The following is a 16,735-nucleotide window of genomic DNA, read 5'->3' as shown; positions in this document are numbered from 1 at the left end:
ACGGTACACGAGGGGAGGTTTGGCAGGCACCACACATACCCGTCAGCCTTTGTTACCGCATTGCCAATACGTAAGCATGTCGAAGCATCGGGTACTCACTTTAGATTTTGACAACCAAATGGAAGCCTGTGCCACATCTAAGTCCGCCGATGTCGTGCACGGTCAAAAATCGAACCCAGGTCGACCGGGATCGTAGCTCCATGCGCTCAGCACGAGCTCCCCACCGCTGCTCCCCACACTATCGACGATGTACACCGGTGACAAAACAGAACGTGGAAAGGGACACACGACTCTTGACTCAAGCCCACCGTGCAGTCCAGCTAATTCTGCTCCACTGCCAATGTCACCAGCGCTCTTCCCCGGGAGAAAGAGCACCACCCACCTAGGGCGATGTTTATCTCGGGCAGCTCGTGACGCTTTCCAGAGACGGCATCAGAGCTACCTGTCTGGAGAAATAACCCCGAGTTCTAGCACAAGTAGCGGTAGGATGAGGGTCATCATTAGTGTAATCGTAACGTGGCTTTTTACTCGAGCGTCAGTATGTCAACCAATCAGGACTTGAATTCAGACAGAAATAATTTGCCCACCTTTCTCGACAAGGGACATATTCTCAGAAAATACCGCGGTGTCGGACGTACTAGGACGAAATGCCTTTTTATCCACCCTCGGGTGAATGCCACCGTGGGAAGTCAACATCATTTGCCCGGTCCCCGCCCGAATAGCACAAGAGAATTTCCACCACTGGCTCTGGGCCACCAACACAAATGAACACCGCCCCCATCACCATTCGAGCCGGGAGACAGTTTGACCTTTTTTATTTGGCGCAATGAAGAAACTTGTACAACGTTGTGAAACTGTGCTCAAAATTCTCATTGTGGTGCACGTCGATAAATTATGGTAAATACCAAAAAGCCAAAGCCACTTGTTATTAATATTCTGCAGCGAATACCACGAATGTGTAAAAAAGCATATTTCTGATTCCGTGTCTCCCGTGGGGGACGACGACGATGCAGCGGGGGCCACGAGCTGGGGTGGCGAACCTCTGCCAAGTGCCGCCGCTACAGCGCACGCCGGCGCCTTCAACTGCCAAGCAGCGCACAGCCTCCGCCATCCCAATTGCTATTCCGCACACAGAGACTGGGAGAGGGTGGATGCTCATACGTGGCCCCACAAGCAGGCTCCATAAAAAAAAAACGAAAGTTTAAATATTTAATGATCCATTATTATCTACGTCAGTGTCACACTATTCAAAAAGTACCCACAATATTCAGTTCTAAAAAAAATTCGGATTTTAATATTTTGGGGTTCAGTACCCATCAAAACTTAAAAATACAAACCTTCACAAGACGAGGCGTCGAACCCAGCATACACAATATGCCGTCCTTTAATTCTGGGGCACCCACATTTGTAATTAATGGCTTTGCATTTTCCAGATATAATAGCAATCAACTGTGCCATGATTATAGAAAATGTTAGCTTTCTAGCCCTCAAAGAACTTAATTTAAATTGACATCAGTCATCATGAGATACTGTATTCAGAGACTTTCAGTTTAGACATCGCCATAGTCCCTATCTGAACCACTGGCCATAACTCTAACATGATAGGGTCAAAGCGAATACAGGAGCATATTTTCAATTCAAACTTTTTTCCCCCACGTCCGTACCGAGCCACCATCGCGAATCGAGTGCGAGCTCAGCAAGCGAGAAAATAAAATATTTCTCGGATTTTCAGGACAAGGTTTGTGGTGAAACATACAAAGAAGGCGAAGGAAGTTTAGCCTGGAACAAAAAGTGACCAGAGGGGAATTTTCTTAAATCACGAAAGGAATGAATAACATCGGCAAGACAAAATGTAAATAAAACATTAATTTTGAGTTCCACAGCACTTCTCAGGGCGGGGCGGGGGGGTCATTACGAGATGCGGCTAATGCCAGAAACAACAAAGATCCAAAGAGACAATTACTTTACCAGAGTGTGGCCCTCATCGTGGGAGCACCAAACAATTTGCCCGCACCTCATGGTGAAAGGGGGTGGAGCAGTAGTACAGTGTATTGCACGTTGCACAACAAACACAGACATCCGAGTTTGATCCCCTGCCATGGCTAACATCAGTGGCGAATGTATTCCCAGCTGGTCCTCAACCACCCCTCCACCAACCCACACTGCCCGGCGTGGCTATGCACACGGTCAAATAGCCCCTATGGCCTACGTGGCGTGGGGGGGGGCCTTCATCCAGCAGTGGATTGACAAAATGGCTGTGAATAATTATTGAGACACCACAAATTGTTACATAACACTGCGTACACAGTAGATACGAGATGATTGTACCTTCACCATTTTAACGATACAATTTTTGCCTGCAAGTCAAAAACATTTAAATAAAAACATAGCAAATAGGTTTTTTTAGATCAATAGATCACTGTGATATATACTTAATGAGATAGTATGCAAATATCCAAAGCAGGCATCAGCTAAATACGTGTCTTGAGACTCAATGAAGCTTTCCTGGATAAAGGCCATGATTATTTCCATACCATTAATCAATGTGAAGACTTGGAGGCATACAAATACAGTGCTACTCTAGTAATGTGCTTTTAAACAAGTATCAGCATGTCACCTGGTAGCTCGCATCCAACGGTCAAACAAATAGTTCACACGAGCATCATCCATTCAACGACAATACAGGCAGCAGAACCATCGCTGCAAGAAGCAGAAACGAGTTTTAAGCACAAGTTGTTCAGTGCAGCCCGGCAATAATTTGGAAGCCACTATTGTAGGGGAAAGGGCTGAGTTTTTTTGCACCAAAGCGGCATAGATATCGCGAATGAAAGAGCGGTCTGTGAGGGATATCACAAATGTCACGAGAGCAGGAAGCTTTTGGGAAGCTCATTTTGTGGTCATGAAAGCGCAACTTCAAGCTGTTACAGAACACAGCAAGAGGATAAAGGAGAAAGCTGACCAAACCTAAGCATGTTTCTCCACCCGCTCCCCTCCCCCTGAGCTGAAGAGATCACAGGAGCGAGTGTTGCATAGAGAACACTTGACAGATTATAAACACGGGGTCTGCGTGCGTCGCAGCAAATGCATTACACGCAAGCGGCTCTGTACACAGACTACCGATCACATTACAGCAACAAGTGCCATGTGAAGCATGTTCAACGTTATCTGCGGGGCCGAGATGTTAACTCCCTCGCCTGGTATACAGGAGATCGATGCAAACCGACCGTGACGTAACTCGTTTGCTTTAAACGTCTCGGCTCTACGCGTTAAAAATGTACGTCTAAAAATTACGACTCACTTAAAATAGCCTACACTAACCCATGCCTTCGTTACACTTTTCAAATAATCAAACTCAAAACAATATATCTCCTTGACATCCCACTCCAGAGAGTAGGAAGTGGGATGAGTTGGGGGAGGAAGGAATGGGAGTGGTCGAGCCGATGGAAGCTCACGGTTCTATGGAGCATGGGGGGGACATGGAGCTGGGAATCGGTGACGTTTCCGGGCTAGAACTGGGCCGTCCCTGGGCTGGCAGAACCTGGTTCCCAGTGATCAAAGAAATGAGGCACAAGAGACTACACATGAGCCATGGGGGCACAGATTGGTGGATCCTGCAGGTTTTGTAGATCTCCAAACCCCGCCGGACCGCGAGACAACCGAGCCAGGGCAATATTATTCCCCTGTGTACCTGGCGGCCTCTCTCCATCTACCCCAGTTTCGTTGCACATACAAAACAGTCCTTTAAAAGGAATTGGCCGAACATCTCAATGCAGGAACCTATTGAAAGGAGTACTGCAGCTCAGTGGGGATTTCATGGACAGTATAAGTAAACGATATAAATGGAGCTGGGATACAGATATAGGCACTCGCACGCAGTGAAGTGGCCCCTATCAGCATCGCCCCAATACCAGCGATCGCTTTTAAAGGAAGATATGAAACCCCAAGAGCAAACAGCTCTCATCTTGTAGGAAAGTTCCGACGCCGTGTACGTGTGTCGACACAATGTTGTATGAGATAAAACGCCCCGAGTGCCATCGCTAAGATTATCCTGGCTGTCGTTTTATTTCTCTGTCACAAAATTCAAAACTCATTTTGCAGTCCAGGACACATCGCTTCGAGGTGCAAACATACAAAATTAGGGGCTAGGATTTAATTTTAATTGAGAGTTTCTTATTTAAGCAATACACACTCAGTGGCTTTTTGCAAAATCGTCCATTAAAATGACTGCACTAGAACAAGACAGTACAGTAATATTAAAATATATTTATCAAAGGATGGGAATCACTCTTCATTTAGAAGAGGCAATCGTAAAGACTGCAAGGTGTTGCTAAACAATGCAGGCAACACCACAGTTTAATCCATATCAAGTGATACCAGCGAAGCTGGACATCGAATGTGAGGTCATGGTGGTAATTGCACTGCAGACCACATCTGTAGTTTGGCAACGGATTAATAATGGGCGCTGAATTCCAACGTGATAAATAAATGCACGGTATTTATCTTCTTGGTTCTTCCAGCATACCCATGGGAAATGCAGACATGCGACAAGTACCACTCGTGAAATGCGTAGGAGGTGGGCGGGGGTGGCCCTGGTCGCGTGTCTGCATTTCCCATGGGTATGCTGGATTCCTCTTGATATGCGGATTCTTTTGTCGGGGCGCTCTCCCCCCCTCCGGCCCAGCTTAAAGAGACGCTCCAAGCCTGGGGTGTGTCATTCAGACTCTGTCTTCTCGACAGACCTGTTCTTCACCTGAGGACGGCTGCTTGCGTTGTGGCCGAAACGTCGTGAGAATGATTTTATTATGTTTTATTTGTATTATTTTATTATTTCCATTCTACGTGACTTTACCGAAAGAACCAAGAAGATGAATCCCTGCAGTCACGAAAGCTTTAAATCGAAATGCGCGGTATTTATTTACTTAAGTGTTGGAAACTTTCATTGGGTGCAGGCAGTGTCCCTGGCTCGACAAATGTATTGCTTGGTGGGTCACCGAGCTGGGCTCACGGCACGCACTCTCAAGGTGTGGGCGCGCCACGGCGCTGGTGAGGGCGGCCGGCAGAGCGGCACGACCACGGCGTGAGAGAGTCGCTCCCCAGCCGCACCGAGTTTCACAACGTCCCGCGGTTACGCAAAAGTGCCCGCGCGCTCCCGCCAGCATCCGGCCACACCGGCTCCGTGTGTCTCGCTCGCGAAGACAGAATTATTAAGGGCCACTTCAATCTCAGTCTAAGTGTGAAGTGATCCCGTGCTCAAATAGGCATTCAGCCGTGGTCACCGATATGAAAAGATGGCACCGCCTAGAGGGGCGATGATGGTGATGATGATGAAGCTGATGATGGAGCAGAGTCTGGATTTAAACTCACAATCCCACGATTGGGAGGTTTGCATTTCTACCAGCCGAGTTGCAACCCACCTCTCCTTGTGTGCGTGTGTTTACGTATACCAGCTGAGGGTTCAGTTCAGTTCCACAACAAAACAACGTTGTCTCACGCAAATTCAACTGCAATGCGGTGCCAAGCGCTTAACTGAAGCAATTCATTCCCCTTTCTCTCTCCTCTTTGACTCTTCACAGATTCCGAGTACTGCGTAGTGGACACCCAACCACAGAGTGGGGATAAAATAAATAAATCGCCGCTTTTAAAACACCCAGAACAAAACATGCACCGACCCCTACATTTGCTTATTTAAGGCACCGAGACGGACCGCGTGATTTACCCACGGTGCCGCACCGAGCATCGCCGTGAATACAAATCCTGCGCGGTTCTGGCCGGGCCGACTGGAGCGACGGGGCTCGAACTTCCAGCGCAGGTGCCAACTCCACCTTCGCGGCGCCGGTTTCCTCTGAACGCACCAAATTTAGACAGACGCAGAAATTCTTTCTTGGTGACGTCGCTGCCACGACATCCATGGCACCGGTCGCCAATCGCATTACAAACACACACCACGGTCTGGCACAAAATCAAAGATGGCATTAACACCTCGGTTTGTTCAAGACAGCCTCACTGAATGTGATTTTCAAGAAGACCTGCTCCTTGGATGAGTGCTCAGTTCCTGTTTGAGTGGTTGTTGTGCGCAAGAGAAAACTATAATACCCGAGAAGCTAACGTGAAGTTTGATCACGTAGAAAAATGGCCACTGGCAGCGACCACTACCAGAGCAGGCTCTTGCACCGTGTTAAGTGCTCCCGTGCGTCAAGCGCCCAAGTGTGCTAACCAAGGGGCCAGGTGTAGAGTGACACAAGGGTACACGATGACCCTGAGCGTCGTCGACCGAGCTAGGATCGTCGTCCCTCGAGCTCGAACGTTGCCGCACGTGCACCGGCCGTCACCCGAGCCGGCACAGACGCCGCCGCGAGCAACTAAACCATGCTTGGGCCGTGGAGAAGGACACACGGGTTTCTAAATTACCGGAGCTGAGGGGCACGGCAGCAGTTTGTGCAAACGGCGCTCGCGGTTTGCAGCTGCGTGCGCCGAAAGTGGGGAAAATGCGAGCGCTTACCACTCCACGCCAACGTTCCCAGCGCCGCACCCAACATCCGCAAGCGGCCCGGGAGACACCACTGGATCAATGCAACCGAACACGCCCGTCACTCCCAGGGGTACTACAACAAGACACCGGCGGCCAAACGTCCCGTCGATACGCTTTACGTACGTGCGCGGTATTCCCGATGTGTTCCAGGATGCCCGGAGGAGGCAGGCAGTACAGGAGATAGGTGGCTGACCTATCTGTTTTAGTGTTGTGCACCTTGTTAGTGAGGGTTTTACTCCAGGCACTGGTTTCACCCACAGACCCAAGTCCTCGTATTTAAAGGGGTTGGCCAAACAATTCAAGCAGGTGCCTCCTGATAAAGACTCTTGAGATTCGGTGAGGCTTTCCCAGGTAAAACTAATACTTTAGTGAACACATATTTCCTAATAAAAAAAACTAGCGGGATGATCAATTTTGTTTATTTAATGTGTTTAAATATCTTTCCTTGCAAAACTCGATTATTGTTGTTGAGTGTAGGTATTATAAAATGTAATGTACTGCAGAGTTTTCATTGAGAGTTGTATTAATTTAAAGACGTTCACACCCCCTTGGAGGCACTTAAACAGTGGCATGTGGGGCTCAAACTTTACCAGACGTGGCTTTGAGCCCAAAACAACATGCGCCATCTGCACAGGAAATAGTTACTGAATGTTACAATACATATTTTCAAGCCAACTATTTGGTAAAGTGCAGGTTAGCTCACTGCACCCCGGCACAACGTTTCTCTAACGCCTGTTCTCATCATCATCAATCTGACTGTTTGCACTGATAACGATACCCAATGTGGAAAACAGTTGGTTTTTGGTATTGATGTCCAGAAATTGTGAGTGTTTGCGAACAGAGAGAGAGACTGCCACGCTGAGCGACGGAACTCCCGAGTGGCAAGGTGTCCTTTGGCCTGTTGGCACTTGGGAAGCCATGAGCTCCGGACGAAAGTATTCTTTCATTACTTGAACCTAATTAGAAAATACAGATACCACCGCAACCATTCACCTTGGATTCCAGCCGAAACTTAATAATTTTATCCCAGATCTGACATGGACACAAGGGCCAAGCTGATTTGTTTAAGGTGCCTGGCACATCTACGCAGCATCAACAACCGGAAGCATCCCAAGATCAAGAAAATGCAACTCGTGTCCCCTCTGTGTGCTGTGCTCGTTGCTCGTGAGCAGATAATGTCCTCTCCACTTGACGAAAAGTAAATAAAATAGACGAGGCACAATACTTTTTTCCCAAGGGGCCGTCCATAAATGACGTCACGCGATTTTGGACGATTTTTGACCCCCCCCTCGTCACACGACGTCACAAAAAGTCAGACCCCCCCTCAAATATGACGTCACAAAGCTCTGCCCTCCCCCCTAAAAAAATAAAACATGCTTCAAATCGCTTTAAACTATTGTCATTGTAGTGCACATTTAATGTGGCGCTGCACTCTGATGTTGTAGGATAACACATTTATATTAAAAAAAGTATATTTAATTAAGTAGAACGTGTTGTCTATATTTATTTAAAGTTGCGCATTTTGATGTGACGTCACATTTCTCACCCCCCCCCCTCGTCACACATGTCACAAATGTCTGACCCCCCCCTAGGTGCATGACGTCATTTATGGACGGCCCCCAAGTGTGCAGTTCATGGAGTTCGCAACAAAACAGAGACCGTATTCTTTTTGAACAATTCCACCAACCCTGGTCACATGAACCTCATCATACATTCCAGCCGTACGATTACAGTGCGCTTCGTGGCCCAGTAACGCACGCACTGACGACTCGGGAGTGCGCGTGCGTTAACAACGTAGCGAGCTAAGAGGCAGGGTGTGTTTCTTATGAAATCATGAAACAGGGTGTGTGTCCTCTAGTGTTAAAATACAGGGTATGTGTGCGTGTGTCTGTTCATGTATTATGAGCACTACGCACACTGAATTGCAGGAAGTGGTGGGAAGATGACGTTGACCTCCTGACCTGTTCACCGTCCGGTTGGGCTTTCCAGACACCAACACTTTCTACGCTGCTACTTCCCCTGCTGTGTGCGCGCTCACATTTGTACCTCTGTCTCTTTTCCCAAGTGTCACATTTGTGTCACCAAGAGCAATGCAAGCGAGAGTGAGCGAGCGAGGAGATAAAAAGGAACAGCCGCTTGCTAGAATCATCGTCTAAATGTTTTTCCACCTGCCTACTGACACATGAGGTTCCACACAGTACGGCCTGACAGTTGAACACACTCACAACACATGTCGTTTAATTTACAACTCTTACAAAGCTTCCAGTTGTCAAAGTCCACTGTTGCTGTTTCTATAAAGTACTCATCATTAGTAAATATCATTATTTATTTAACTTGTGCATCTGGTGCTGTGTAAAAACTAAATAAATACGTGTTTTATAAGGACTGAAGTGACAGTGGTGCGCTGTTTACGGTAACGCATAATTAACTTGACACCACTCTCACAGGCCCAACGCTGCCGCACATGGGGATTGTACATCACCACGCTGGTCAGTGCGGGTTTGTGAAGGAGGGAGTGCACCCAGGACTGCTTCAGATACCACTCGCTACTGATGCTGCCCGTGGCGGCCAGGAATTGAATTCAGGCCGCCGGGTTCATAGTGCACTGAGCTGCCCACTGTACCACTGTTCAATCGGCAGCACGGTTCCAGTACGGTGAATGGTGGGTGCACAACCACTTGCCAGGGAGTGTGAACGCATTTTAGAATGCACATTCAAACTGTAATTCATTACCGGTGCCGTACTGTAGTGTGTCTACCACCAAATCACTCGGACTGCACCCCATCTCCCAGAGGTTCAGCAGGGTTGAGCTTGGATAGTGCTTGGATGGACCTCCACCGTGTATCATAGGTGGTATAGACTGTGGGATTACATGTGGGCAGCAGAGAGCAGCGTAGCAAAATACTTTGTTGTACTGTAATTCTATGCCCCTGGATAGAAGTACAGTACCATCATGTACTCATATTATATCCCCCATTTTCACCAAACCTGTGCTAACCAGCGTGGCGAAATTTGGTGAAACGGCCACCACGATCCGCACGGAATGGGGAGGCCCTCATCCAGCAGTGGGTTGACAAAAGGCTGTCCATGAACACTGCGGCGTAGTACAATCTCAGATATTTCAAGATTTACATGTTCTCGCCACGCATGTAAATAATATGTTAATAATAGGCAAACACACGTGCGTATTGACGTGCCAACACACGGCAGCACTGGGTGACGTTGCATCACGGTTAGAGGCTGGAGATGTGGCCAGGAGAGTGTGGAGGAGGCAGGCTGGTGGCTCAGGGGATGATTCCATGTCAAAGCACTGCAGCCAGCCAGCCATCATGAAGCCCGCTTCGTATGTGGCATGAGTTGATGGCCTCAGCCCAGTCACCAATGACTATACCAAAAGATAAATAAGTAAATTATGGCGTTAAACTTAATTAAGTCAGCATGTTCCAGCAATCAAAACGATTAACACGTTGGTTTAATTACCACGCGGTGAACGTTCTTTGCAGCACATATATAAGATGTGCTTAAAAAGGCCTTGGGATGTGATTAAAAAGGACTTGGGATATAACTTCGGAAGAAGTTCTGTGATGTCATCTTCCAGGCCGTTATTGAACACAAGGTGATGTTCGCTGTTAGTTGCTTGAATTGAAAAATCTTTGTCTCATTAAGACAACGCAACAGAAATCTAAATGAAAGAAAATAACAAAAGTTTCAAGTCTAGTTTTGTGCTGGAGAATTTTGCCGAAGTTAGATATTTAATAATGTATATATTAGCGTGTGCAGTGTTAATGAGTAGAGTGGTGGTGCAGTGGTTAACAGACTGAACCCGGCAACCTATGTTTGATTCTCAGCCACAGATAACATCAGAGGCAACTGATATCCGAACCAATTGGCACATGTGAAGTCTATCGCAACAGTGTAGGGAGGCCTTCGTTCAGCAGGGAATAGACTTCAGCCTGAAAATTATGATTACTCTATTTTACAAAAATAAGATGCATGTTTTTCCCTGTACACTATTTTAACGCACGGATTGGGGGGGGGAGGGTGGTTTTTCTTATAATCCAGAGAGAATACATTGTTTTCCAGAACACTTGCTTTAATTTAGTTGTTCATAATACTTTTCCGGTGATACTTCTTCACAATACATGACCACCAAGAGGATGGAGGAACCACAAGCAGCCATTCAGATTTATCTTGCAGAAGACATCTTCCCCGTTATAAAGCACCATTCATCTTCTCGAAAAACGGCTCTACAGAGACCCATATCTTCCCCTATTAAATAAGCACCTTTTTCCCTAAAACACCGCAGAGTTTGGGACATGTCTTACTTTCTGGAGGCTCTTATAATCCAGAGAACACGTTACTACATGTTTAATGTTCACGAGCTAGCGGATGGGTAGGGCTCCAAGGCAAGGGGCTCCTGGTGACACTAACACTCATGGGGTTTATATTCTGGGCAGTGTTCAACAAGTGGTTGCCGATTACTCTGAGTTGTGCTTAAGGAGTTTGGGGGTCACATCAATAATACACGGTTGCTGGCCACATTACTGCACTCAGTTAAGTGTTACAAAGATTAACCACTCACATTATTTACTGAGTATGGCTCTATGAAAAGATACAAATCATCATCAATTGCAGTAGAATATACTGCAATTATTTATAATTCAATGGTCACATTATTGATACAGGCACCATCAATAAGTAGCTGATTCATTATACAGTAGTTAAATACCATGTTTACCATCATTTCTAAATCAGCAAAATGTGTTTCCAGGTCATGCATTAACGCCCTCCTTGGCTCCGATTTGACCCTCTGTCATTGGGTCTGCTCAGCGGGTGAGTGGGCCAGTGATCTTGTGGTCAGTGCTAGAGGCGAGTGGCCAGTCACAAAGCCACTTGGTACGCTGCTTAAAGGATGAACTGAGTGGAATTGACTGCCGTTGTCTGGCGGTGAAACGAGGCGACAAAAGTCAACAACTCGGAGCTGTGAGGATCACAAGCCACCATTCGTCTTCATCGCGTCGTCATCCGGCTCACCTGACAACTACACAGAGCTAGGCCTGTCCAGGACACACCTTGGTACAAGTCGGTGGGAGCCCACTGAGCGCACGCGTCTATGATTCGAGGGAAAGGCAGGCTAAGCACGAGTGCAACAGGACATCGAGAAGTTGCACGTGATCAAGACAGTAGTTGGGTTTGGAAAAAAACCATGTTCAGGTATTGGTGTTGTAAATGCAAATTGTCACAAATTTGCAAGGATCACGACTGGGAAGGATGAGACGTGAATTCTGCCGAAAGTCCCGTTGCATTCAACAACCGAAGTGATTAAACTTTAGGTTTCTTTGGTGCTGATTGTATGGACACAACCAGTGACATAAGGCCAGGAGTTAGATAGAGGCCAGGCCAGGAGGATCAGGTTCAAAGGGTCATATTTCAAGGTGTGGTCACAAGATCAATGAGTCCCAGGTCAAGAGGTCAACATGAGAACGAGTCCACCCAGCCAGAGCTCCCGCAGCGAGTGCGGCGAATTCAACATCTCACAGGTCAAGACGTGGCCTTAACACGTGGGCCAAGTGAAACCTGGGTCATAGTCCACGAGGTCATAGGTTAAGGAGGCTGTGGGTCATCCGCCCAAAGGGGTTACAGGTGAATTGAAAAGAGTGGTCATGGACCAAGACGCCTGGGGTCAAAAGGTCAAAGGTCGTGTGCCTTGCGGAGGTCAAAATGCCACAAACGGGTCCTGAGTCAGGCGCAGCATGCGTCGGGTTGCAGTGGTGAGGAGTGGTGAGGTGTGGTGTAGTGGTGAGGACTGGTGTAGTGGTGAGAAGCGGTGTGGTGAGGTGTGGTGGTGAGGTGTGGTGTAGTGGTGAGGAGCGGTGGAGTGGTGAGGAGTGGTGTGTAGTGGTGAGAAGCGGTGTGGAGTGGTGAGGAGCGGTGTGGAGTGGTGAGGAGTGGTGTGGAGTGGAGTGGTGTGGAGTGGTGAGAAGCGGTGTGGTGAGGTGTGGTGTAGTGGTGAGGAGCGGTGTGGAGTGGTGAGGTGTGGTGTAGTGGTGAGGAGCGGTGTGGAGTGGTGAGGTGAGGTGTGGAGTAGTGGTGAGAAGCCGTGTGGAGTGGTGAGGAGCGGGGTAGTGGTGAGGAGTGGTGTGGTGTGGTGCGGAGTGGTGAGGAGTGGTTCGGAGTGTTAATGAGTGCCGGGGAGCGGCGAGGAGGAGGAGGAGCGGTGATGGGGCCCCGGGCACCTTGTGCACGTCGCCGTACGTGCCGCTGCCCAGCCGCTCCGCCAGCTCGAAGTCCTCCTGCGGGTTCCTGCGGCTGATGTCCAGCCCCGTGGGTCCGTAGCCGCTCATCTCCCCCTCTCGCTCGCCTCCTTCCCTCACTCACCACTCACTCTATCACTCACTCCTCTCTATCACTCACCACTCACTCACCACTCGCTCACGCCTCTCTCTCTCACTCACCACTCACTCCTCATTCACTCACTCACCACTCTCTCCTCACTCACTCCTCACTCACTCACCACTCGCTCACGCCTCTCTCTCTCCTCACTCTCTCACTCACTCCTCTCTCACTCACCACTCACTCACTCCTCTCTCTCTCACTCACCACTCTCTCACTCCTTACTCACTCCTCTCTCTCACTTACTCGCCACTCACTCCTCTCTCTCTCTCGAGACGTCTTTCGCCTCCCCACTCCTCCCACCCTCGTATCGCCCTCCTCCTCCCTCCCTCCCTCCTCCTCTTCCCCCCCCCGCCTCCGTCCGTGTCTTCACTGCTCCGCTCGTCGCTCTTCCACACTCCTTGCTACCGACTTCTCCTCCCCCCTCCTCGTCGTCGTCTCCGCCGCTGCGTCTCTCGCTCACGACGACGATCCCCGCGCTGACCGCAGCAGCAGCGGCAGCAGCGACCACCACGACCACCACCACGGCCACGGCCCCGCCCGCCTCGCTCCGCGTCTTCCCCTCACGGCGTCACCCCCCCGCACGCGTTGCCTGGTGACATCGTTACCCCAATTAGAAAACAATAACGACGACGATCGTCAATGACCGGAATTGCAACTGTCAACAACAACAACAGCAGCACTAAGAGCAGCAAGAGCAGTCGTCGCTGACGTTAACTGCATCGCTTTGTTCGCGTGGCTGCCAGGAGCGCGTGGTCACCAACGCGCCGTTGACGGCCGCCGTCGAAGTGCGCAGCGCTCACTACAACATCCATGTTGTTGTTAATGTTGTTGATGTTGTTGTTGTCGCGGTAATTATCAACTCGGTGAGCCTCATTACGTGGGCACCGTTATCGCCTCACGCGCCTCTTAATCCACAGCCCCTCCCCCCGCGCCCACCCCCCCCTAGAGCCCCTCCCCTCAGAACCACCCCCCCCCCGATAGAGCCCCTCCCCTCAGCACCCCCCCATACCCCGCCCCCCATGCTCAATTCCACATAGCGCACGCGCACAGAGGCCTGGGTGGCGCGCGCCGTCACGTGCGCGTGCTCCGCCAATCGCGAGGGGGTGGAATGGGCGACGCCTATCCGGTGTGGGATTTCTAAACGCGCACCTCGCCCCGCCCTCGTGACGCGAAATACGGAAGCAGTTTTCCGTCACGTGGGCTTTCCCAGCCGGACGTGCGTCACGATGGCAGGGTTCCCGCCAAAACACGACCAGCCACGTGCGTTTGAAGAGTCCACGTGGCTTTACTCGACGCGGCCACTTCAGACGATGGGGTGGGGGAGATGCTGTATTGGTGGAAAGTAGACGTTGCTGTGCCGAGGATCAGTGTGTCCCGAAAACAAATTCAACGTTACCATGAAGAGACTTAGTCTTTGCTGAACACAACCGTTCCTATGGCTACTCATGCATCGTTACGTATGTTGAACTTCTTTCTGAACTTCTTTAGCCAACCATGCTAATCGGAGGTTCGGGGGAAGAACAACAAACTAACACACAAAGATCGGTTCTAAAGAAATCAGTTTTTCATCTAAATTTAAAAGTGCATAGATCCTGTGGCTTCCTAATATCGGAAGGAAGAGCATTCCAGACGGCCGCAGAAGCGCATTTGAAAGCGCGCAATGCGGTGACCACCATCTTTGTCCGATGGCCAGCCGACGTTATTCTGCTTCCCTTGTAGAGACTCCGAATCGTGAAGACATTTGACGCAGTCATCTAAGCTCCCGCAAATCATGGCCTTAATTTACAAAAAAAAACACTGAGTTGTAACGCCCAGACACGGCAACACAACGACGTCTCCAGGGTGCAATGCTGTCGCCGAGGCATTTCCTGAAAACTGAATTGGAGAATCAAAGGCAACAAAAAAATGTGTCACATCTTAACTACGTTTTACTCGTGACGCGTAAGAATGGATTGAGTCGATGCATCGGGCTACTGCTAAGGGGCCGTCCATAAATGACGTCACGCACCTGGGGGGGGGGTCAGACATGTGTGACGAGGGGAGTGGGTTTGAGAAATGTAACGTCACATCAAAATGCGCAACTTTAAATAAATATAGACAACACGTTCTACTTAATTAGACTTTTTAATAAATGTTTTCTCCTACATCAGAATGCAGCGCCACATTAAATACGCACTACAATGACAATAATTTAAAGCGATTTGAAGCATGTTTTATTTTGGGGGGAGGGGCGGGACAGAGCTTTGTGACGTCATATTTGAGGGGGGGTCTGACTTTTTGTGACGCCGTGTGACGAGGGGGGGGGGTTAAAATCGTCAAAAATCGCATGACATCATTTATGGATGGCCCCTAATGCCCTTTCGGCAGCCAAGCTCAACGCAACTGTCTGTACTCTGAGTCTATAATCTGTAGTACAGTCGTCCATCGTCGAGGAGTGGATCAAATACCCCCCCAGAGCTCCCTCTAGTGGAGGCGCTTTCATCAGCATTTTAACACAAGGCAAACCCTCAACCGATTTCATTCTGCTGATGAGACACTACACGTCAAAACCGGTCCAATGCTGCTCAAACGAAATCACTCCCAGAAGACCGTGCGGCGGGTGGGATGTGTACAAAAAATGTTTTCCTTGCTATCAACACGAACCCACTCTCTGCACTGATCATCTCCCCTCCCGACCGTTTTCGGAGCCCAGCAGCAGACCCACCAACCCTTGCCTCCGAAGCGATGCGTCACAGGCGCGCAGCCACGGTGCAGGCAGTGTCCCAGTGCAAGAACCCCCTTGGGCAAGGAGTCCTGGGGGCTCTCCGTGACGCTCTGGCGGACCGAGAGAGCGCTGCGCTGCTGCGAGGCGCAGCGCTCGAGATCGCCTCGCGCGGCTTGGCGGTGTCAGGGGGAGGGGGGGTCGTGGCGCGGTGGAGACGGCGATGTGGCGAGGTTCCACCGCGATGCCTCGCTGACTCGATGAGAAGTGATGGCTCCTACTCCTCCTCCCCTCGCAATGAGCCCCCCCACTCACCCCCACGACACAACCCACGCGCCCCCCCCCCCCAACACTAAGAACCCCCCTCTCCCTGCCCCCTCCTCCCACGCCCCACACAGCAGCCCACTGCTTCTCCCACTCCACGCCCCCCACGCAACACCCCCCCCCCCCGCTACTTGTGAAGAGATCCCCATTGCCACCCACGGCTCCCTCCCTGAGGCCACGGCTTCTTGCTGATGCGCACCGACGCACTCACACACAAGCACACAATCATAACGCACACACACTCACACTCATAGCGCACACTCATAACGCACACACTCATAACACACACACACTCAATGCACACACACTCATAACGCACGCACTCATAACGCACACACTCATAACGCACACACTCATAACGCATACACACTCATAACGCACACACACTCAACACACACACACCCAACACACACACTCAACGCACACACGCATAACGCACGCGCAGACATAACGTGCACACACGGACTCATTACGCACACACTCAAAACGTGTTGAGTGATTTTGCCCCCTATCTTCACCAACCGGCTCTCACCAGCGTGGTGAAGTATGGTAAAAAAAAAACCCACGTCGTCATCCAGCAGGGAATTCACAAAAGGCGGCGGTGGCTATGCACGCGGCCTGTGAGTCCAGCTCAGTGGAGGCGAGGGTTGGTGTATCACACATCGGTCGTGATACTCCCCGTGAGCCTGGCTCGCCAGGAGAAGGCGGTACAGCAAAAGGTGGACTAAAATCTCCATCTGTTCCATCTCTATGGGACAGAGTGCCGCCGCTTCCTCGCACGCGTG

The 16,735-nt window shown here is 49.9% G+C and overlaps 1 protein-coding gene across 3 annotated transcripts in view; it reads right to left on the bottom strand.

Moving 5' to 3' along the window:
• The window catches only part of LOC144933662 (mitogen-activated protein kinase kinase kinase kinase 5-like), a 60,046-nt gene extending 46,809 nt beyond the window's left edge, over positions 1-13,237 (bottom strand). For 2 of the 3 annotated variants that reach the window (XM_078858707.1, XM_078858708.1), the window contains exon 1: positions 12,766-13,237. In XM_078858707.1, the coding sequence (XP_078714833.1) occupies positions 12,766-12,873 (108 nt within the window). In that variant the 5' untranslated portion in view covers positions 12,874-13,237. The remainder of the gene's footprint in view (positions 1-12,765) is intronic. The other variant, XM_078858709.1, reaches the window with a different exon arrangement.
• Positions 13,238-16,735: the final 3,498 nt, after the last annotated feature.

The sequence above is a fragment of the Lampetra fluviatilis genome, chromosome 7, assembly GCF_964198595.1.
Source record: "Lampetra fluviatilis chromosome 7, kcLamFluv1.1, whole genome shotgun sequence".
Lineage (NCBI taxonomy): Eukaryota > Metazoa > Chordata > Hyperoartia > Petromyzontiformes > Petromyzontidae > Lampetra > Lampetra fluviatilis.
This window is presented reverse-complemented; position numbering and strand designations above follow the sequence as displayed.